This window comes from Arvicola amphibius, chromosome 2, assembly GCF_903992535.2.
Source record: "Arvicola amphibius chromosome 2, mArvAmp1.2, whole genome shotgun sequence".
Lineage (NCBI taxonomy): Eukaryota > Metazoa > Chordata > Mammalia > Rodentia > Cricetidae > Arvicola > Arvicola amphibius.
Genome location: NC_052048.2, coordinates 123,206,925 through 123,231,170, shown reverse-complemented (window position 1 = coordinate 123,231,170; position 24,246 = coordinate 123,206,925). Strand labels below are relative to the sequence as shown.

The 24,246-nt window shown below is 39.9% G+C and overlaps 1 protein-coding gene across 2 annotated transcripts in view; it reads right to left on the bottom strand.

Moving 5' to 3' along the window:
- Positions 1-3,854: 3,854 nt before the first annotated feature.
- Heatr5b (HEAT repeat containing 5B) overlaps positions 3,855-24,246 on the bottom strand; it is a 78,263-nt gene continuing 57,871 nt past the window's right edge. Inside the window, exons 28-36 of one of the 2 annotated variants that reach the window (XM_038318699.1) lie at positions 20,356-20,593; positions 19,158-19,412; positions 17,510-17,637; positions 15,437-15,581; positions 14,147-14,413; positions 12,931-13,155; positions 9,293-9,444; positions 7,923-8,136; positions 3,855-4,735 (exon numbers count right to left, since the gene is read on the bottom strand). In XM_038318699.1, the coding sequence (XP_038174627.1) occupies positions 4,431-4,735; positions 7,923-8,136; positions 9,293-9,444; positions 12,931-13,155; positions 14,147-14,413; positions 15,437-15,581; positions 17,510-17,637; positions 19,158-19,412; positions 20,356-20,593 (1,929 nt within the window). In that variant the 3' untranslated portion in view covers positions 3,855-4,430. Of the gene's footprint in view, positions 4,736-7,083; positions 7,698-7,922; positions 8,137-9,292; positions 9,445-12,930; positions 13,156-14,146; positions 14,414-15,436; positions 15,582-17,509; positions 17,638-19,157; positions 19,413-20,355; positions 20,594-24,246 lie in introns of those variants that run through there. The other variant, XM_038318700.1, reaches the window with a different exon arrangement.

The window sequence follows — 24,246 nt, the reverse complement described above, 5'->3', positions numbered from 1 at the left end:
TGTCCAGAGAGGCCAGAAAAAAGCATCAGATTCCCTGGAACTGGAGTTACAGAGAATTTTGAACCACCCGTGGGTGCTGGGAACCAAACCCAGGTCCTTTAGAAGAACAAGTGATACGGGGTCATCTTTCCAGGCCCTCATCACATTTTCTTTTTTCCTCCTCAACTCCAGATTTCGCTTGATACCTCCTCTCAGTGAATGGAAGCTCTTCTCAACGTGCCTGTGTGTGAGCGAGTGTGTCTGAAGCTGTGTGTGTATATGTGTGTGCACGGCTGAGCGGAAGTCCTTTCCAGGTACAGTCACTCTCAGCAGAAAACACTGGACCTTCCCTCTGAACAGCGCCACCTTCCCAACTCCCACCTGGGGTTCCCCAGACACACAGTAAGTCAATCCTCAAAGGAATGCAGAACATAATTTTCTTTTGTACATTGTTTTGTATAAATATGTATGAGAGAAAAACCAGGACTTAATGCCAGAAAACAAAAACAAAGCAAAAAGAATAGATGGAGCTAGAGCTTCCAGCTTCACGTTTTTGCTTTAGTTTTGGACATTTTTTTTTTTTTTTTTTTTTTTTTTTTTTGCTTTTCTTCAATTTCTCACAGCAGGACTGGACTGAGTTTGCAAGCACTGTCTTGCTTCCTTTCCTCGGCAACTCTCAACACAGGTACTGTTCAGTATGTGTTAGTTGCAGAACTTGCTGTTGGTCTCTATGATGGAAAATTCTACCATTATCTACGCTATCTCCTTTCCCAGACTTCCTCTCTGCAGCAGGACACAAAGTGCCAAGCGCAGGAGGGCAGAAGCGGTCTGAACCAGCTCACACGGACTTCTATGTGAACTTGTATGGAACATGACCAAGCTGCTGACTGTTTCCAAACTTCATTTGTAATCAGTACACATAAATTCACCTCAGCAGGGAGGGGCAGTTTAAATATAGTTCTAAGTATAAGATGATAATCAAATTAGCACTGCCATATTTGTATAAGATGTAGCTAGTGTGGAAACATGAAAGAAGTCTAAGTGGCAAGGAGGGAGGGGTAAGTGACAAAGGAGAGTCAGCTAGGAGGCAGAATTTTTGGGGGGGGGGGTGTTAAGTGAAGTTTAGATGCATTGAGGAAGAAAAAGTAAATAATGTAGGCAACATGTTAAGAAGCCCAACGTGACTAACACACAGATCATGAGATGACAGGAAGTATATTGCTATGATTTATAGAACTCAGCAAAGACAATACAATTCAGAGGCATGGATTCCAGCCCCAGCGTGTCTCTGTCCAAAACTGTAATGTTATCTTTACCTGACAGGCGAGGAGGATACTATGACCACAGACACAGCAATAATATAAAGAAGATGTCAAGTCCTGTGTCAGATTAAACAAAGCCTTGACGATTGCATTATGGAACTGGTCACCAAGGGGAGAGATTTTCACGAGGATATCAAATCTGAGGTCACAGAGAGTACTTCATCTCAGGGTCGTAGGCATTTCTAAATTGTTTTCAGAGGGCCAAGCCCTATCCTGAGGTCCCTCTTAGAATCCCACCACTACCCAACCTCTCAGCACATAGTTATGCAGCTTCGCAAGTCTGCTTGTTTTCCAACTCAGAAAAGCATAACCTTTTCCCTTCTTTTATCTCTTTTCTAAGCACGCTTTCCCTAACACCTTGTATTTCTGGCCTCAAACTCACAAAGATCCTCCTGCCCCTGCCTCCCAAATGCTGGGATTAAACGCATGTTACACCACCCATCCTGCTTCTTTTATTATAACTTTAGTAAAACTGTCCTCAAACTTAAAAAACGAACCAAAAGGAAAACAACAACAACAACAAACCAAAATGTATTGCTTACTGTAAAAACCAGCAATCTGAAGCAAAATTTAAGTTGGTTTAAAAAAAAAAAAGTTCTAGAAAATATGTCCCCCCCAAAAAAGAGTATAAAGTCAAACGTAGCACTAGTCCTTAAGATGTAAAAACTGGAAACGAAGTACTGAATTCTAGGATAAAAGCTGCAGCAATGGCAAACTGACTCTAAAGCGGCATAGAAAACCTGCTGGGGAGCTGAGGGCATGGCTCAGCAGGTAAGGTGTTTGTCATGGGAAGGAGGCTCACATTCCCAGAAGCCACATAAAAAGCCAGGTGGGCCTGGTGGCCTGCCTGTAATCCTGGCACCAGACCAGATTCAGGGACTCCCTGGAGCTAGCCAAACTAACCAGATGAACTAGCCAGACCAGCAAGTCCAGACCTTAAAACAAGCTCAAGCTTCAGAGACCCTGCATAAGGTGGAGACTGAGCAAGGACACTCCACGTCAACCTTGGGTCTCCACGTGCAAGTATACACACACACACACACACACACACACACAACATACGTAAGCAAGCATACAGGTACCTATGCACACTATATACACACGGATATGCAAACAAAAACTGCCGAGTGACAGCTCCGTGGCAGACAGCTTGCCTAGTGTGCGCAAGGCCCAGAGGTTAAAAAAAACCCAAGACCACTAACTCCTTTCCATATTATTAGAGTAGTATTAAGGAGAAAGCTTATAAACAAATATAAAAGAATATAGAGGGTAACAAGCTAAAACATCTGCCACACAATTTTATAATATGGAGGAAATTACACACAACTCGGATTATTTTTTTCAGGGTGGTGGTAGTGGGTTGGAGGAATTTTCCCAAAATGTCAATGAATGCAAATTCATTACAATTGATTAGCTGACAATAAAACATAACTCAACTTTCTTTTTTCCTCTGACATTACTTTACACTCATTAGACAAGAATAAAGCCCCTTTTTGGTTTCTCAAATGAGACAAGAGAGGCATTTCTCTGTGTAATTAGAAATGAATTAGAAAGAAGGGAGAGATTTAACAACCAAATCATTAATCAAAGTTATAAAAAACGATGGATTTCTTGAATAGGATTGAAAGTAAAGGAGAAGAGGCAGTTGTGGTGGTGGAATATGCCTGTAATCCAGGCATACAAGGGCAACGGCAGGAGGATTGTTGAAGTTTGAGGTCAGCTTGGGCTACATAGTGAATCTGAGGCTAGCCTGGGCTACAAAGTGAACACCTGCCTCTTAAAAAGTTCTTTTATGTTGAAGAAGAAGAAGAGGAGGAAGAGGAAGGAGGAGGAGGAAGAGAAGAAGGAGAAGAAGAGAAGAAGAAGAAGAAGAAGAAGAAGAAGAAGAAGAAGAAGAAGAAGAAGAAGAAGAAGAAGAAGGAAAGAAAGAAAGAAAGAAAGAAAGAAAGAAAGAAAGAAAGAAAGAAAGAAAGAAAGAAAGGAAGGAAGGAAGGAAGGATACATGCTAAGACAGGGATACAGGCTCCAAAGCATATTTCAAATAGCATCACATATTTCAAATGTTTAGAAAAGACACTCCTTTGTTGATAGAGTCTAAACTGTGTTGTCTGGTAAAACTGGTGATTAAAATCTGCTGCCGGGTGTGTGTGACAAGCATTCACATCTTTGCTGCCGGGTGTGTGTGACAAGCATTCACGTAACCGGTTACCTGTTTTGCATGGTAAATTCCCACTGCATGAGAGGCACACCTAACCTGTAATACTCTCTGTGCGCCCTCAGGCACTTAGTGTGCTGCCTTATCCACATCAGGCCCCAATAAATATTTGATGAATGCAGCTAACGACCATAGTCAGAACCTGAGGCTCTGTGATAACAAAGCACGGAGCAGGACAAATTTTAGCCATTAAAAATAAGTAGAGTGACGTGCCACGTTCGAAACCTTTAGTCTACCTTTAGATGAGAATTTCAGTCCAGTTCACAACAGAGGCGTACACAAAGCACAATTCAGATATTTAATGTGAAAGTTAAACACACATCAGAAAGACAAGGATATCTGATGAAATGGTTAGAAAATGTGATTTTATTCATACTATATTTGCCATAAAACAATTTTTTGAGTTATGTCAAATTTTACAATCTGCTTGCTTTTCCAAGAACTTCCCCTGACAAATGCTAAAGTCTGACTCATTTTATTTTCCTGGTAATAGCCAAAGGCTGCCCAACTACATGATGTAATTATGTTCTTAGCATTTCAATTTTAAAGACCATGGCTCGGTGTTTACAAAAATAAGTTAATTAGGGTCTAGGGCTATATGTCACAGTACAGTGCATGCTTAGAATGATCAAGGCTCTGGATCCAATCACTAGTAACAAAACCAAAAAACAAAACTCCCAAACAGTAGCAACAAAAAAGTCAACAAAAGAAAAATGTTATTAGGATAAAAATGGAAATACATTTACCACATGATCTTTAAAAATCAATAAGAGATGTGAACACTATTTCATTTAATCAACTTCAAAGCATTAAAATTCCAATATACAAATAAAACAGTCTATAGTATGGAATGATACAGGGGTTGTCACTAACAACATAAAATATAAATTAAAAAAAAGGAATGGAAGAACACACTAAAAAAAGCTTGTTTTTAGCTTAATTGTTGGTGCAGAATGTGTGGCAGGGGCTGGCTGCCTGGCAGCTGCCTTAGCTTTGCTCGCCTGGCTTGCTCGAACAGCGGTTTCTAGGCGTACTTTCAGCTCAGGAGCAGCCCCCATCACAGTCTTGAAAGCATGTGGGTACAGAGGTCCAATATGCATTAAGTTCTGGAGTGCAAACTCATGAAGATCTTTGGAGACAGAACTTGCTGAGGCAAAAGAATTTTCATCCAGTAGGTAAGAGATCAAAGTGGGCACCAAAAGAGCAAGTAACTGGACTCCTGTAACGAGAGGACGGCAAAGAGTGGCCTGACTGGAGAAAAGAAAGCTTGACATTGTTAACAGAAACCATACATTATATAATATATAACAGGGAATGTAGGTTACTTGTGCAATTACAGTTTAATAGCTAGTCAGGCCCCATCCATGTCCCTGAGCTAAATGACTTTCTTTCAAAAAATAAAGGCTTAAAACATAGGTAGTACTAAAGTGTTATAATTTCCATTCTCAAATCAGATCAATTTGCAGTATTAATAATGAACGTGGTTTTATTTGGATTACAGATGTTTTATAGCACAGCAAGACGTTTAATATAGAATATGCAATCAAATGTTTTTACTTGAAATTTAAAACTAGATGATTTACAAAAGTAGAGGTGGGGTGGGGGCCTAGCTCATGATAAGAGTGCTTGCTTATGGGGACCTTGGGGGAGGGCCGAAGGGGAAGGGAGAGGCAGGAAGGGGAGCAGAGAAAAATGTAGAGCTCAATAAAAATAAAAATAAAAGTGCTTGCTTAGCATGAGGGTTTGATCTCAATTCACAGGCATAAAAATTATAAAAATCACTTTAAATAAATAGGATTACATACACTAGGAGAGTAGTAACAAATGAGTGATATAAATTTAATAACATCTTTTAGATTTTTAAAATATTTTTTTTATTTTTTATTATTGAAAATTTCTGCCTCCTTCCCACCTCCCATTTCCCTCCCCCTCTCCTCCATTCACTCTTCCCCTCCCTCTCCAATCCAAAGAGCAGTCAGGGTTCCCTGCCCTGCGGGAAGTCCAAGGTCCTCCCCCCTCCATCCAGGTCCAGGAAGGTCGCATCTAAACAGACTAGGCTCCCCCAAAGCCAGTACATGCAGTAGGATCAAAACCCAGTGCCATTGTCCTTGGCTTCTCAGCAGCCCTCATTGTCTGCCACATTCCGAGAGTCTGGTTTGATCTTACACCTGTCAGAATGGCTAAAATCAAAAACACTAATGATAGCCTTTGCTGGAGAGGATGTGGAGTAAGGGGTACACTCATCCATTGCTGGTGGGAATGCAACCACTTTGGAAATCAGTGTGGCGGTTTCTCAGGAAATTCGGGATCAACCTACCCCAAGATCCAGCAATACCACTCTTGGGAATATACCCAAGAGATGCCCTATCATACTACAAAAGCATTTGTTCATAGCCAGAACCTGGAAACAACCTAAATGCCCTTCAATGGAAGAATGGATAAAGAAAGTGTGGAATACATACACATTAGAGTACTACTCAGCAGTAAAAAAGAATGACATCTTGAATTTTGCATGCAAATGGATGGAAATAGAAAACACTATTCTGAGTGAGGTAACCCAGGCCCCAAAAGATGAATTTGGTATGTACTTACTCATAAGTGGATTCTAGACATAAATAAAGGTCAGTGAGCCTATAATTCGTGATCCTAGAGAAGCTAAATAAGAAGGTGAACCCAAAGAAAAACATATAGTTATCCTCCTGGATATTGGAAGTAGACTAGATTGCCAGGCAAAAATTGGGATCTTGGGGGTGGGGGTGGGGTAGGGGTAAGGGGAGATGGGGAGAGAAAAGTGAGGAGGGGAGACCCTGGGGGAATGGGATGGTTGGGATGGAGGAAGGGTGGATAGGGAAGTAGGGAAGAAGATATCTTAATTAAGGGAGCCATTTTAGGGTTAGCAAGAGACTTCACTTTAGAGGGGGTCCCAGGTATCCATGGAGATGCCCCCAGCTACTTCCTTGGGCAGCTGAGGAGAGGGAGCCGGAAAAGGCCAGTTCCTATAGCCATACTCATGAATATCTTGCATATCACCACAGAACCTTCATCTGGCGATGGATGGAGATAGAGACAGAGACCCACATTGGAGCACTGGACTGAGCTCCCAAGGCCCAAATGAGATTTTTAAAATTTTTAGTCACATGATTCTAAGAGGGTAAACCTTTAGGTTTTAAATTATCACTTAACTTTTCTCACTTCTTTGAAAATGTGCTCTCTTTTAACGAAAAAGTTTCCCAGCAAATGGTAAAGACAGCAGAGGATGTTGGAGATACAGCTCAGTGGTAGAGCATGTGCGCAGCACATATGACGCCAGGGGCTCAGACTGCAGCAGGGATAAACGAGTGTGGCGGCACACGCCTTTAGTCCCAGCACTCAGAGAAGCTCTGAGTTCAAGGCCAGCCTGGTCTACAAAGTGAATTCCAGGACAGCCAGAGCTACACAAAAACCCCTTTCTCAAAAAACAAAAAATTTAAAAAAAAAAAAAAAAAAAGAAAAGAAAAAAGAGAAAGAAAAAGAAAAAAATTGAAATTGAAAGGATTTCTTTTTAAGAAACTGTTAATGCATAAGTTACTTGGGTAGAAAGTATGATGTAACTTTATTATATTTATTTTACTAATTATAAACTTTATCAATAGGACTTAGCCTTATTCACTTTGTAATGCCAGCACTGGTCTTACTATCCTTCAGTATTTAAAATCTGACTTGACTTTTGATTCCTCAACAGATGCCCAAATTTAGAATTAAACTTAACATGAATACAGAGATGAGATCCCCACCCCATCTCCTGACCCATGCTCAGCATGGAGCCCAGGGCTTGTACATCCAGGTGGCCACTGAACCACTCCCTGACTCATGGAAGAGAGTCTTGAAAATTGGGAGTACCTTAATGTTCAATCATAAGATATTTATTGAAAATTTTAGCTTTTTCACAACAATTAAAAATCATATTTTAGTATGCCTTTATTAAGTATATAAAAGCGTATACTTTGTATATAAAGTATGTATTTCTGGTTAAATAAATGCATGTTGCATTAATCATGAAGCAAAAAAAAATTAAGTATCAAATCTTATGATGGTTGGTACTTACACTTTCCTGGTTATAACATAAGGCTTATGTAATTCATATTTAATTTTTAAAATTCTATTAAATATCTCTACTGTTCCTAGTTCTTAAAAACACACTCCTAGAAAACATAGAACAAAATCAGTGAGTTAAAATGCCCTCAGCAATTCATTGTGGCTTCTCACTCATAAAAACTAAATATAAATAACCAATACATCATGTTAGTAACATGAGCAGATAGATATTATGCATTCAGACTGTAATTACTTCTTGGGAAATTCACTCCTGCAAAACCTGTGTTTAACACTAAGACTCATAAATAATACAGAAATAAGAAAACACTTACTATTCTGTTCTTCTCCAAGAGCAACCAATGTTTCAAGAACTTTAATTCCTTCTTGAACAGCCAAAAGTTCTGTAGTACTAGCTGGTCTGTTTCTTTCGACAGCCTTTAGCTTTTCCACCACTAGTGGAGCCAATGAATGGATGTAGGGAGTTGAAAGGGCGCGGTTGGAGTGCTGGAAGACCGAGAGGAGGAGCTGGTAGCATTTGGCTTGAACCTATATATAAGAGAGTGGTTTTCCCAGTTAACAATCACACTGTACCTTAACATGAATAGGAGAAAAAGGGAACTTAATACTAACTAAATAAAACTGGAGATGAAAGAAATTCCTTATACACGAGTCACCAAATCACTATGCTTACATAACAAATATTTCTACTGTATGGGAAAGCTAAAAAACTTAACGTTTGATTTCTTTTCAATTCTTCCTTTAATATATAAATGTCTCTGATTTTAATTTTAGTGGTCAGGAAAGTTAATGAAGGACTGACCTAAACAAAATTAAGCTACAAAAATACACTATTTAGATACATCCATCTCCTTTGTTTATTTGAAAACAACTGTTTATATTAACATAATAACTGTTTTTTTTTTTTTTTGGCAAGTTCCAAACTTGTAGAGATAGGCTTGCCTCTGCCCCGAGTGTTAGGATGGAAAGCATGTATCACCATGCCTACCACAGTACTAACGTTTTTTAGGAAGGGAAAAAGTGGAAGGGGTGTTCATTAATGTGTGGGACAAAGAGTGAAATACACTTATTTCAGTGCTTTGTTGGAAAATGAACTACCAAATTTCTCTGGACACAGAAAAGCGTGGAGGCCATTTTAAGAATACAGATCTCTTAGCCATAAATCGGAAGACTTTAAGGAAGTTCAGGGTGGAGGCTAGGAGTAGTTTACTGATCTTCTTTCCTGGTGTGTGGCATACTTGAGAAGCATTAACTTGGATTTTGGCAAAATAAACAAATAAAAATGCTCATTAAAAGATGCAATAATATAAATTTATTCTTTAACATTCTTGGTATCACTGAAATAAATACTGAAAAACAAAACCCATGTAAAGTCCCTACCATTGTGGCCAGAATTAATAATATTTCAGACACTGGAGAATTTTGGCAAATGGAAGTATCTACAAATGTCACTTAGTGCTTAAATACACACTTCCTTAACAATGTTTCAATTTAAAGGCCAGACTACAGACTGATCAGAGGGTTCCGCAGGTAAACATGCTTGTGACACACAAAGTACCTGCACACACAAACATCAAACATTTCCACACAGTAATAAAAAAAGACAAAGCTGCAAACACGTGTCACATCGTCGTGAGCTCATGTGAACATTCCTGACAAAGCAGACTGCTGAAGGGTAACTCACCCACGGGTCACATGAATTCAGAGCACTTTTAAACCTGCTCATGCAGCCATTCTGTAGGGACTGCACTCCTATTATTTCGCTGCTGGCAGACCACAGGAAGAGCGCAATGGCTGTAAGCGTGCTCACTTCATCAGGTGCAGGCATAGAATCATCTATGGGACAAAAGGAAGGCAATGCAGGAAGATTGGGAATTAAAGCCATGAACAACACTTTCTCATTGTTTACCACAGAGTGCCTCAGCCTAGAAAATACAGATCACCAAACTCTCACTGTGCAACTAAGGCAGGAAAATATGTATCAGGCACACTTTCATTTTCTATGTTAAAGTTTCACAGGAAGCAGACAATTAAGGTGAGTTCAAAGAATCTCTCTGCAGACTATTTGATTATGATAGAAGAATGCAGCACTAGAATATGGAATTATGGCAGGCGTCACCTTGATGCAGTTACTAAAGTTGAGACTTGGCATGGTGCACATCTGCAATCCCAGCATGTGGCTGGCTGATGCAGGATTAGTGGCACAAATTTGAGGGTAGCCTGAGCTACAGAGTGACATTAAGCATAGCTTTGTCTCAAAAAATAAAAACTAAGAGATTCTTTTTCTTCTTATATTTATTTTTGTTTTTTGAGACAAGGTTTCTCTACATAGACTTGGCTGGCTGTCCTGGAACTCTCTATATGGACCAGGCTGGCCTTGAACTCACAGAGATGCACCAGCCTCTGCCTCCTGAGTACTGGGATTAAAGGCATGCACCAACCCGTCTAGTCAAGAGATTCTTGATGTAGGACAAAGCAATACTAAACATTGTCTTCCAAGATTGTCTGAGAAAGATGTACATTACTTAGGTGATATTCCTGCCCAAAAGGTATAAACTGAACACATGCTAAGCTGAGGGGGAAATTAGACAATTATAAATGAAGGAATATTCTGCAGAATAGATGTCATGTAGTCTTTAAAAACACAAACATAAGTGGTGGTGCATACCTTTAATCCCAGCACTTGGACTAAATGGTGGGGGAACGAAGGCGGGGATAGAGACAGAAGGATCCCTAAGTTCTGAGAGCAGCCTGGTTTACATGGCAAGTTCTAAGACAGCCAGAACTACACAGAGAAACCCTATCTTTAAAAACAACAAAACAAACAAGCAAAAACAAAATGAAGATCATAGACGATAAAGGCTATGTTAATGCCCTAGATTAAAAGAGGTCAGAGCAAAGCGACAACAATACAAAGAAAATGTTATTGTTAGGACAACTTCCGAAATCTGCTAACGAACAATAGCACTGCATTAATATTAGCAATTCTTTTGTGGGTATTTAAAGAATGGCTTTGTTTTTAGGCTATCTATGAAGTATTTAGGAGTAACTATCACAAAGAAGTCAATATAATCTTAAATGATTCAGCAGAGTTATTAAGATGAGAAACAACAATGGGTGTGAGTTTCCCAGAGGTCACAGAGCATGTGAGGCGATATGTAGGATGAGGGACTACTGCAGTCCACATCTGCTCTGGACTATCTTATTAAAGCTTAACATTTACTTCAAAATCAAAGGTTCTAAAAATGAAGAAAGGTACTACAGCATTTTTAAAGAGATTCATTGCTCCCTTGAGAATTTCCTTGTGTGGGCATAAATATATAAACACAAATTTAAAGTAGAAGAGCTCAATTTTTTAAATAAGAAACATGATTTCCAAGTTGGAAATTCCCTATGATACGACTTCTCCTGTGTTAAGCAGGGTCCTGCTTCCCTGCTATACGAACACTGTACAACTGTCCCCATGGCCGTTCCCTGTGCTTCATTCCTGACACAGGCCTGGAGTCTGATATGTAGCTCAGCTGGGCCTGAGTGCCCCAGTGATCTGATCTTGGGTTAGGGTTATAGACACGCGCCTCAATGTCTGGTTGTGGAAATGTTTTAAAAAAATAGTGTAGCAAATCTTTCCTTATTATTCTGTTTTTAGAGTTTTCATATTTTCTTAAAAAAATAAAATGTAAGAGGAAAAAGAAACAAAGAGGTGGGCAAAAACTATAAATAAGTACTTCATTTGAATTAAAACAAACATAAAAGTGTTTGTTTTATTTTTGAAATTATGCCCCACCTTCAAAGCCACATTGGACAGAAATGTGGTAATATCTGATAAAATTAAGTTTTAAAATATGTATTTCCAGTTCTATGCATATGCCATGAAAATATACTACAAATCTTTAAGGGTGTTCATAACAACCATGTTTGTAATTGGGGAAAATCAGAAATCATAAAAAGTATCCATTGACAGGAGACTAACTGGCAAATACATGGGATGAAAGTTATGTCAGTTAAAAGAGTGAATAAGGCCTTTAATCCCAGCACACGGGAGGCAGAGGCAGGCGGATCTCTGTGAGTTCAAAGCCAGCCTGGTCTTTAAGAACTTGTTCCAGGTCAGCTAGGACTGTTACAGTTTCTTTAAAAAAAAAAAAAAAAAAAAAACTTGTCTTGAAAAAACAAAAAACCAACCAAACAAAAAGTGAATAAGAAATATATATATAAATTCTAAAAAAATTATTCAAGAAATAAAATGAGATTTTTACTTATATAAATTAAAATATAAACAAATTCCATACATTGTTCATAGATACTATCTCACTCAATAAAACACATGTATATGCACAGATTTATATACATTATTAACTGATATGTATTAATGTAAGAAATTATTTATTTCTACACATAGACATTATAGGATAAAATATTTAAATATCAAGATTGTAATTATATTTAGAGATATGTTGGAATAGTTATAAGTATTTTGTCTTCTATTTTATTACTTTTTCTTTGGAGACAGGTTCTCACTCTATGGCACTGGTTGGCCTTGAATGCACAGAGACTCCCCTGCCCTGCCTCAGACATGGTAGAAGGCATGTACTACCATGTCTGGCTCCTACTTTGTTATTTTTATTGAAAAATATAGCCAGACATGGTGGTATATTGCTGTAATAAAAAATATAACCAGGGGCTGGGGTGATGGCTCAGTAGGTAAGAGCACTGACTGCTCTTCCCAGCATCCACATGGTAGCTCACAACTGTCTGTAACTCCAGTTTCAGGGTATCTGATGCTCTCATATAGACCAACTTGCAGGCAAAACACCAACGTACATGAAATAAAGATTAAAAAAAATATAACCAGACATGGTGGTATATTTCTGTAATCAAAAGGAATCAAGAGGCTAAGGCAGAATGATCATGAGTTTGAGGTTAGCTTAGGCTACATAAGACTCTGTTTCAAGAACAAAACAACAACAACAACAAAGAAGAGGAAGAGTGGGGAGAGAGAGGGAGAGGAAGAGAGAGAACATTCCAAAGGGGACAAAAGAAAAGGGAAAAAAGCAGTAAACATACATATATCAATACATGTCCATTCTGGGTATATGCTGTCTCTTTTTTTAACCCACCAGCACACATATAAGAATGAAGAAAAGCACTTCTTAGAGCCCACAATGCAGGAAGAAGCATTCATATTTTAGATGTGAAGGTGGGATAAAACACCTGTCTTGGGTTGACTCAGTGTTACACAGCAGTCTCCTGACAAGGGTCTTCAAGCAATAATCTATTAAGGAACAGCCATCTAGAAATTAAAACCTGCAAGCTCTGACAGGCTACCTGGCTGTGAACACTCCAGGATGCAGGCGAGTGTGCTCCGGATCAGAGCTGTCCACTGTTTCTGAGTTTCCTCGGTTTTGGCCATCGGAAGTGTCACAATGTTTTTTATCCCCTGCAGAGCTGCGCTAACTGGAGGAGAAACCTGATTGTCTGCTGACTTTATTGCTGTGTCTTTCAATATTCTTGCAATTAAGAACAGAATTGTGGGCAGAATTGTCATACAGCCTGAAATAAAAACAAATCAGGTTATTTTGTAATGCCTTCAGTTCCCATGATAGCTGTTTCCAACACACACACACACACAATTATTTTTAAACAATTTGTTGTGTTCTTCTCTCCCTAAGATAAAGTCTTATCATTTTGCACAAGTTGGTTCCACACTTCTGGGCTCAGGTAATCCTCCTGCCTCAACATCACCATGCCTGGCTTGACTATGATTTAATAATATTTTCTTTTCTTGATTTTATTCAAAATTTACTATATTACTACCATTACAAATCAGTTTGAAAAATAAGAAAGTGCCATACTGGGTTTAAACAGTGGTATTTTCTTTTTTGTTCCAATTGAATCTTGTTTTTTATTGTTTCCAATGTGAGGTATTTAATCCTGCCCTTCGTAACGGGCATGAGAAGGAAGGACAGTAAAACTGGAACACTAACTATATATTTTGAGTAGCCTGGTGAATCTTAAAGTAATCCTGAGATAAGTCAGGAAAATAAAGGAAACGACTGGGCAAGCAAATGTGGAATGGAACTATCCTAAAATAGTAGCAGGGACTGCCCTCCAGTGCAGCACCTATGGAGTGACCATGACTGAGAAATCACTCTTTCCACACCTGTCAGGTCAGAGTCAGAGAAGTCTGCTTGGGCTGAAAGGCGCCACACACCTTCACTGACTTCGAGTCTTCCCTCAGTCTTCAAGTTTTGATTTGTTTTGTTGTGTTGGGGATCAAAGTCAAGATGGGGACCTTGCATATACTGTTCAGCTGTCCAGCACTGAGTTACAGCCTGGTCCTCTCTCTGACAGACTTCTGACAAGGCTACCTTAGGTTGCTAGTTTTAGAAACTTTAGTCTTTCCTAGGCTCTTACAGGTAAAGTAATCTTTTAAAAACTTCACACTTAGCACCTGAGATTTAAGAAGAAAAGAAACCTAAATTAAGATACAGAGAAAGCTCATCTTTGCCTATGGTCAGATACTACACTCCAAATACCGTACCAGCCGGTGAGCAAAGGGAGGGCAGCTCAGACAGAATGGCCACCGTGGCTGCCACCAAACGAGCACTTTCTTCTGACAGGCGAGTTTTGGGGGTGATGTGACTCGGAGAGTCCGACATCTTAGCACTCAGGTGTGGCATATGACGTACTAAAATGAACATCAGCAGCTCCATGGTCGAAAACACAAGGGACTTCCCAGGAATGAGGCCACCGCTGTCACCTCCTTCTCCTAGTGCAGGACAGGACTCTTTTTCCATATCCTCTTCATCTTAGGAAAGATAAAGTTGATGAAATTTCCAGAAAAAATAGACATAAAATAATAAATACACTTAAGTTATTTCTAAAGGTTTCTAAGTAAATGTGTAAATGGTGCCATGTCCTTCTTGGTACAATGTCCTGAATAGATAAACCCTCCTTGAAAGCCATGGGCAATCCATTTCACCTGGAAAATCATGACTAGGCTTTTTATTAGTTTTGTATTTCATAACAGAAATAACAAACATGTTAGGTTGAACCATATAAAATTGACACCTTTGAATGGAAGAAGTCCAGAGTTAGCAATTTCTTTTTTTTAATTTTAATTTTAATTTTTTTGGGACAGGTCTCTAGGCCAAGCTGATCTTGAATTTGCTATAAGGTGGAGAATAACTTATAGAACTTATAGAACTAGAACTTTGTGATCTTCTTGCTTCTACCTCCCCAACGCTGGGATCATAGGCATGCCCCATCATGTCTGGCATCCTAGCATTATAAAATTAAGAGTACAGGGCTGCAGAGATGGCTCAGTGCTTAAGAACACTGGCTGCTCTTCCAGAGGACCTGTGCTTGATTCCTGGCACCCAGGGTGACAGCTTACAACCATCTGTGACTCCAGCTCTAGGGACCAGTGACAGCTCATGACCATCTGTGACTCCAGTTCTAGGGACCAGGTGACAGCTCACAACCATCTGTGACTCCAGCTCTAGGGACCAGGTGACAGCTCATGACCATCTGTAACTCCAGCTCTAGTGACCAGGTGACAGCTCATGACCATCTGTAACTCCAGCTCTAGGGACCAGGTGACAGCTCATGACCATCTGTGACTCGAGCTCTAGGGACCAGGTGACAGCTCACAACCATCTGTGACTCCAGCTCTAGGGATCCAGCACCCTTCTGTCCTCTGTGGGCCCCAGGCATGCATGCACTACACAGACACATATGCAAACACAACACCTGTACATATGAACAAACCACCCATGCTTTGGGGAACAAAGAAGGTTTGCTGCAAGTCAGTGCAGTTTCCAGTGCTTACTTAGGGTGCTCCTCTTCTCCTGTAAATAATCTTGGGCAGCCCTGACAATCTGTTGCACAACCCCAGTGACCAGAAGCTGGATGGAGGGTGGGTTCCAGGTCAGTAGCAGGCGGTGCAGGACACTGAGCAACTCAACACCAATCAGCTATTATAAATGAATACAAACGTGTTTAGTTTATTTAGATTTAAAAGGCTAGATATATTATTAAAATCTGAGAAAATAGACATGCAAAAGTAATTTTATGACTAAAATGTAATATATAGGACTGTACAACAAAAGAAAATATAAAAATAAAATTCAGAGGTCACACATTACCCTTTAAGATTTTCAAGCAACAAATGGCTAGTATTTAAATATTTAAAAGTTTGATATCCAGATATTATTGTTCTCCTACTGGAATAAAACCCCTGCGCTACTGCTATTGCTGGAGTTGAGTGTCACAGAAGTTCATAACTGCCCACCTAAGAGGAGGCATTGGTGTGTTCTACTCACATCAGGAACACTTAGAGCTCAAGCCTCTACAGTTTCCCACATCTAATTGATACAATAAGCTTGCCTCAAATTAAAACATAGAGGAGAGAACTTAATTCAGTCAAAACTTTTCTCCCTTCTTCTCTTAAGATACAGACTGTCTACAGTTCAGGGTGCTGCTTAGCTGGTAAGTGCTTGCTTGGCATGCAGGAGGCTCTGGATCCAATCTCCAGAGTGAAAAGAAAAACATCCAAGGCTGTTTCATTGTTCCTCGTGTTTCCTTCTCTTATCCTAGAAGACTTCTAGGAATTCGTGAGGACCTGTACCTCTCCAGTCAGGCCACCCTCCTCAATGTAACTGAGTGTTCTAGACTTTCTTACTTAGTGTCCCCAAAGGCCTCCTCTGTCCTCTGATACAGGTCTGTATCTTCCCGTCCACACTGTCCTCCTGAAAGGCCTTTCTTGACCTCAATAGCTGCTGCCTTCTGCTCTACTCCTATCTCATTAATGGTCCCCACTTCCAACCTAGCTCCCTCTTTTCAGTTTGTTACTGTTGCTTATCCTCATGTTCCCAATATGGCCTCTTTGCAGCTTTATTCAGGTTCTCTAGAGCACTAGTCTTTGGAAAATTGGCAGAGAGCCTCATAACTGATTTCCATGATTCCCTTCTCACATCTCAGAAACTGACCTCCACAAGGCTGACTGTGAAATCCTTCTATAGCTATCTGTCTCTCTGTCAGTCAGTCTATCTATCTACCTATCTATCTATCTATCTATCTATCTATCTATCTATCTATCTATCTATCTATCTATCTATGCAATTGCTTTTTCATTGGGTTACATTATTTGCCTCTCATGACCCTTTCAAATAAAATTAAACACTCTTCTATTCAAACATTTTAATCATTTCCTTTTACTTTCAGGATATAATTCAAGTTCCTTTGCATGTCATAAGGAAATCTTCACAATTTGGCCTTTACAGCATCTCCTAGCTCCATCCGATGCCCTCTGCCTGTTTTATGTCAGCCATAGTAAATAACTGCAGTACTCTTGAACTTGTCCTGTTTCTCAGAGGCAAACTCATCTCTTTGGCAATTCCTCTCTAAGATCTGTTTCAATTACTTTCTCCCTGATAAGCTGTCCTTCATTCTGCATCACACTGTTGGTGCCCCCACCTCCTTCCTCATGATTCCCAAAGCTATGAGGTTAAGAAGGCATTGATACCATCTAACTATAGCATAGCTCCATGTAGCAATCCCACAGGAAAAAAAAAAAAACTTTTCTTTTTTCTTTTTCTTTCTTTCTTTTCTTCTTTGGTTTTTCAAGTCAGGGTTTCTCTGTATAGCTTTGGTGCCTAGCCTGTAACTAGCTCTTGTAGACCAGGCTGGCCTCGAACTCACAGAAATCCGCCTGCCTCTGCCTCCTGAGTGCTGGGATTAAAGGCACGTGCCACCACTGCCTGGCAACAAAACCCTTTACACTGGCATTAGTTACACAATCTTGTTAGTAATATACAATGTTTATTTCCAATGTGAGAAATTTATTCCAAAGTATAAGATTACTACAAAGCACACAATTATCCATGATAGAAACACACGGTACCTGATCCTCTGCAATGTGGATTCGTGCATATGGAGAACCCAGTAAGGTGTGTAAAGCCTGCAGGCATGCAGTGACGTGTTCAATGGGCTCCTCAGGCCGAGGGGAACAAAGAAACTGTATACTCACACCTGGAATGCACAAAGAAAAAACATGTTTTTTTTTTTTAACACAAAACACTTGCATTACTTTGATATTATATTGTTCTTCATTTTTCCCAGATTACTACATATTTATTAATATCAAAGAATTAAAATGTTTTCTAGGCTAAGCAGACAAAGACAACCAAAGGTTGTAGCCTGCATTTGGTTTAATACTCAAATTAGGTATGCACAGCCTGTTAGTAGCTGATTATAAAGATACTCACATTTCAAATTCTAGAATTAATAAAGTATAGTATATTAAGAATAAATAAGTATCCATCCAAAGAGAATGGGTTCCCAAAAAGCCAGTACACAGATACCTTGCTCAGCCTAGATATAGTGGGAAGGGCCTTGGATCTTCCCCAAAGCAATGTGTCTTACCCTCTCTGAGGAGTGGATGGGGAATGGAAGGGGGGAAGGTGAAGGGAATAGGAAGAGGGGAGGGAATGGGAACAGGAATTTGTATGTTAAATGGAAAAAAAAAGATAGTTTGTTTTCTTTTTTAAAAAAATAAAATAAAATATAAAAAAGAATAAGTATTTCACTACTTTTATTAAAGAGTTGCCCAACAATTTTGTATACATGAATTTTTAAAGATTTAATTCTGTATATCTGTGTGTGGGTTTATCCATGTGAGTGCACACACCTGCAGAGTCCACAGAATGAGGTCAGATCAAATGAAGCTGGAGTTACAGCATTTGGAGGCCACCTGATGTAGGTGCTGGGGATGAGCTCAGGCCCCGTGAGGGCAGTAAGTACTGTTAACCACTGGGCCATCTCTTCAGGCCATGTACAAGGGTTTGTTTTTTGTTTGTTTTTTTGTTTTGTTTTGTTTTGCTTTTTGGGTTTTTAAGACAGGGTTTCTCTGTAGCTTTGGAACCTGTCCTGCAACTAGCTCTTGTAGACCAGGCTGGCCTCGAATTCACAGAGATCCACCTGCCTCTGCTCCCCACCCCAGTGCTGGGATTAAAGGCAAGCACCACCTCCCGGCCCCACATACAAGGTTTTTAAATGTCAGGCTACACACAAGACTTGTCAAAACAAGTGCTCAAAGTATACAAGGCTACGGCTCTGTAAGTTCCAACAAATTCCATAATTACACCTTACTAGTTGTCTTTCTTTCCTCTTCCAGAAAATATGAGACCACCAAAGCTCCTTCAGAATATATAAATACTTAATAAAAGAACACTTACAAATTAAAAATTGTTTAATCAGTTTTTTTTCTTCATTAGATAATCTGTTAAATTCTAGCATAAAGAAAGTATGTTGAATAAAAACCCCAGTTTTTTTTCTTGAAATTCAATATTCTGTGACTGAATACTAGGGCTAAACTTTTAGAGTAGTTTTAAATTAATTTCAGATTAAAATTCAGTTAGCTTCTAAGTGGAGCTGAAAAGGTCCTTTTATTTCTTTCTCTGAGTTGTCCTATGCAGACTCCCATAGTGTTACAGAGAAAGCAACAAATGCTCTTGAGTGGCAGTCCTGCAAGGCATCATGGGGACACCCACCTAGGATCAGGTGCATTCTGTCTTGGTTAACTTCTGGCAAGGGTTTAGCGGAAGCCATTGCTCCTGCCACCTGGTTTACACCGACAGCTGGAGAGCGTTTTTGTATACCAGACACCGCTGCCGCTTCTGTGGATTCTGGACACGTAAATCCTGTGCTGTTTAGCCAAAGTGCCACTGCATGGAGAATCGGGGCCCAGGAGTTCCGGTAGTGAAGTCTCGCAGTATCGATGGTCTCGGGAGTGTAAAATGCTCCACCTGGGAAACAATGAAATCAGTAAAAACATGGTTTTCAAATGTGTGCTCTGGCAACAAGCTCCTCCCCAACCAAAGGCCTCCTCCACAGCTAAGCTGGGGGCCTGTCCCTCCTGATGCCGCCTTTCAGCCTCTCCTCTCTGCTACCAGGGACACCATGCACCCTCATACTGTTCTTCCTTGGAGGGACAGGCTGGATTTCCTCTTTGCTGTCTGTCTTCACCATAACAGAGGCCCTCTCAGTCTGTTTTCCACCCTTCGCTTCCTCCCACCTCCCATTTCCACTGTAACACTGAGCTTCTACTCCCTCCTGGCTGTCACAGTGCCTGAAGGGGGGAAAACAAAAGGGACTCAATCATTGTCATCGAAATATCTGAGAGAAAGAATGAGTTGTTGTTTTAAGATTTATTTATTATGCATGCAATGTGCTGCTGGTACGTATGCCTATATGCCAGAAGAGGGCACCAGATCTCATTACAGATGGTTGTGAGCCACCATGTGGTTGCTGGGAATTGAACTCAGGACCTTTGGAAGAGCAGGCATCTCACCAGCTTGGAAGAATGAGGTTTTGAGGAGAAATTCTTAGGAACACAGTTCATGGCTCAAGTAGGATTGCCATGGAACTAGGGCATCTGCTGCACAGCAGTGCCCTTCATCGTGGTGTGGTCACTGTGGTTTCCTAGCTCTTCTGAGTGCCCTATTCGTGCAGCTGTCACTACGATGGCACTGGTGTTTTTGCTTCAGCTAACACACTCCCTGGTTAGCCTGAATTCACAAAGTTGTGAAAGGAAGGACATGCTCTAAATGAAACAATTCCAAGTTCAAGTTCACAGAATCAGATTTGAAGATGTTATTATGTTATTGTTGGTACTAGCCTCTGCCAAGTTCTTTTTGTTTAATATTAGTTTGAACTCCATAAGAGCAAACTACTGTATCTAATACTTACCATCTGGGGGAAGCTGACTAGAAAATTCAGCTGGTAAAGTCAAAAGTGCGTAGTCTTTCAGTGCTGCCAGCCACAGGCGGCTTAGTGTGGGCAGTTCCGGCTGTACCAGGGTTATTAAACTATCGGGTGGTAGTTCATCTATGGTACCATAGTCGTCATCATCATCATCAGGATTTTTAATTGCTTTCTTTGGTTTTGATTCTGCTTCTTTTTTAATATTCATTGCAACCACATATACCTAGGAAGACATTCATGAGTTGAAAATAAGGCATCAGATAAAAACTGTGTTTCTTAAATTGTTTTAATTATGCAGTTAAATGACCAAGGGGAATTCGGTGTGGATATTAGTATATAACTTTATGAATTCTTGATAAGCACTAGCGGAGCAACTCTATATCCTGTTTCAGAAGCATTTTTAATTGATCTGATTTCTGACTATTCCTCTCACACCATATCCCTTAAGTAGGCGTCTCTGAGTTATTCTGGCATGCTTGCTCCATTTTACAAAGCCTCCTTTTCCCCAGCATAGAGCATAACTTCCTGTCTACTGCCTCTTTCCCAGGCTTACTACAGAATAAAACAACCTTCAAAGAAATGGACTGCGAGGGAGGTGGCCAGGGAAAGGATATCCATAAATATCCCCCAATCTGCCTCCTACAGAGGCCTTAAATGATACTTAGCAATCTTGTAATTACAACAGATAGGCAATCTAAGAATATGATGTACTTGTCACATGTAGTATCTGTGCCCTTTGTAGTTTGTGGGACGTTTTAAAAAGGCATGTAATACCAACTCTCCTAGAGCATGTTGAGGGTAATTCCTTGTTGAGTTTATTTTTGTCCTCATATTCAGGCTCTGGGGAACTGATAATACCTAGCTGGGAAACGGGGGGAAGGAATAAAACAACTGCACTACACAAACGCCCTGAAAACTCTCCACTCTACAGTTGGCTCCTGTGTCTGCTATGGAAGCTCCTGGCCTGTACACGCCAAGCTCCTGGTGGGCAAGGTTTCCCTTACCCTCATTCACACAGTGAGAAGACAACTAGAGCACACACAGAGCAACTAACAACATTCTAGAGTAGACACTGCTGCTTGGGTTATAAACACCACATTCATTTTTCCCAGAGGTGGGTTTTTTGGCTTTTTTTTTCTGGCTTTGTTTTGTCATTCAAGATGGCCTGTAACTTGCTGTGTAGACCAGGCTGGCCTCAAACTCATAGAGATCCACCTGCTCCTGTCTCCTATGCATTGGGGTGTACCACACACACACATTTCCCAATCATTTTAAGATTGCCCTCCACCTCAACTTTGATATTATACTGACATTTTAAGAAAGTGTCCAATAAACATTATAATATAACCAAAAATTCATTTGACTTCTTAGTTGGTACCTTGCTTTTCTATTGTGCTAGGAACTAAGGTAACTAAGACAAAAAGTCTACTTTTTATTTCTATGATAAGGGAATGATAAAATGCTGAGAAATATTTTTTTAAAAAAATTTTTTTAAAGTTTATTTCTAGGCTGGGTGTATGCCTGTAATCTTGGAAAGCTGAGGGGGAAATGGGTCTGAGGTCAGTTGGGTAACATAACAAGACACTGTCTTAAACAGCAAACAACAATAAAATGTAAAGAAAGAATGAAAAAGGTAAACTTAGAAGTCCCAAACTTTGTACACGAGGCACCTTCCCTGCCATAGAGCACCCAGTGTCTGGCACCGACTGAGCACATGTGGCTTCTGAAGTGAATGCCCAGACCTTTGAGGGAGCAGCGTGAGGTCAGAGCATAACCACAGAGTAGAGCAAAGGCAGGCAGAGTATTCAAGGACAAACGTTCACTCTCATAGTGATTGTCTGCAGGAGGAACAGGGAGAACAGGAGCAGGGAAGCAGGAAACTGTGGCTCTTGCCTGAGCGCAGGAGGCAAGGCAGAAATACCTGGAGCTTTACTTGGTAAAGACATAAAGACACAAGAAAGGAGAGTCGCTGCAGGGATTTTTATGTCAGACACACATATTTATCCACAACTTTCATTTTAATAAATGTGTTCTAAGAGGTTGGGGAAGTAAAACACTGCTGAAGACAGAAGATCCTACGAGTCTGAGGCAGCCTGGTCTATATGAGTGAGCTCCAGGCTAGCCAGGGATACGTAGTGAGATATTACCACAAAACAAACAAACAATTAGAACATGTGAGCCTGAGATGGCTCATAATTCCACTTCTCATTTTCATGCTCTGTCTTTGTAAGCCATGGTTTTGCTGTACAGAGACCTTTCTATTCAATTTTATCAGTTAATATGCAGTTTTCTCAGTCTTCATAATCATACCCTAATGGCTGGACTGCACAGACCACAATATGTCCACGAATTTCTCTACAGTTGAACTAATTTCATGTTTTCTTCTGATTGTTTAGTCCAGGCAATCACAGACCATAAAGACATTCAGCAAAGGATCTTTACCTCTTGGTGTTACAAATAACGTGGTAAGCAAACGTATCTGTGAACTTATTTCTTGTCTTCTCAGAGAAAAGGAACATAAAAGGAATTCCAGGGTCAGTGATATCAAATGTTCTCCTGGCTCTCATGAGAAGTGTGGAGAGCTCTGTGATGGTGGTTGTACACTTGTAGAAGCACGAGCTATGGGGTCAAGTAAGACAGGTTCTGAAGGTGGCTGGTGATTGGTATAATTGCTACTCACGGCGTTAGTGGAAGTAATCTCAATGGAGGGAATAACTAAGGAGGTGAAGATACTGGAATTCTTCCAAAAGACTTCAAGGGATGAGGAATGGGGGAAGAAAAAAGAATACAGGCAAAGGACACAACATGAAAGATACGAGGGTCCAGGAAGGGAATTACTGATGCATAGACTGCTGAGGTCTCTTCACACAGATGCTGACTGTGAATACTCTTGTCCTCTGAGTTTCCAGCTATGAGCCTACGTCTAGCTCACGTGTCCTGCACTGCTTCAGAATTCTGTATTTCTTTTTTTAAGATTTATTTATTTATGGAGTACCTAGCTATAGCTTAGCAGTTTAAAGTTTGATCACAAGTTCACAAAAAGCTAAAACATAAGCAGTAAAAGAGGTCGCGATTGGAAAAGAATCTCTAAACAAGCCTTAGTCTGTTTAAAATGTGCACAGGCTTGAGAAAGGAAGAATATGGGTATAGGCAGTCATAGAAAGAAACAGATTAAAAATAACAAGGTAAAGTCTTAAAAGAGAGAGCAAAAGTAATATAAAATTAAAAAGTCACATAACATGGAAAATACACAAAGAATCTATATCCTAAATAGCATTGTGTTGATTTTGAATTTTTTGAATGTTGATAAGCAAAGGATAGCTGCTAGGAGACATTTTTTGATTTCTATTTTAAAGTTAGAGCATCTTAAAAATATCTAGGCTGACGTACTTCATCATCCCCTCTTTCAATCCCATATCTAAAACTTTCAATAGAACGGTCATTTTGAAAAAAAAAAAGATTTATTTATTTATTATGTATATAGTGTTCTGTCCGTATATATGTCTGCAGGACAGAAGAGGGCACCAGATCTCATTACAGATGGTTGTGAGCCATCATGTTGTTGCTGGGAATCGAACCCAGAATCTCTGGAAGAGCATCCTGTGCTCTTAACCTCTGAGCCATCTCTCCAGCCCGAATTCTGTATTTCTATGGTAGCACTCCTCACGTTCTGCTTCATCTCCTTGTTTTGAGTTTGGCTTGCTAAGTAAATATAGTACATCTCTCTTGTTCTTTACTATCCTTCTCCAGAGCTGATATTACCGAATATGTTATTGGATAAATCAGAGTGGAGATAAGAGAAATAATAGTCCCAGATTAAAACAAAATTTTAATAATTTAAAAACTAGTTGTAGCATATATGTTCATCATGGATAA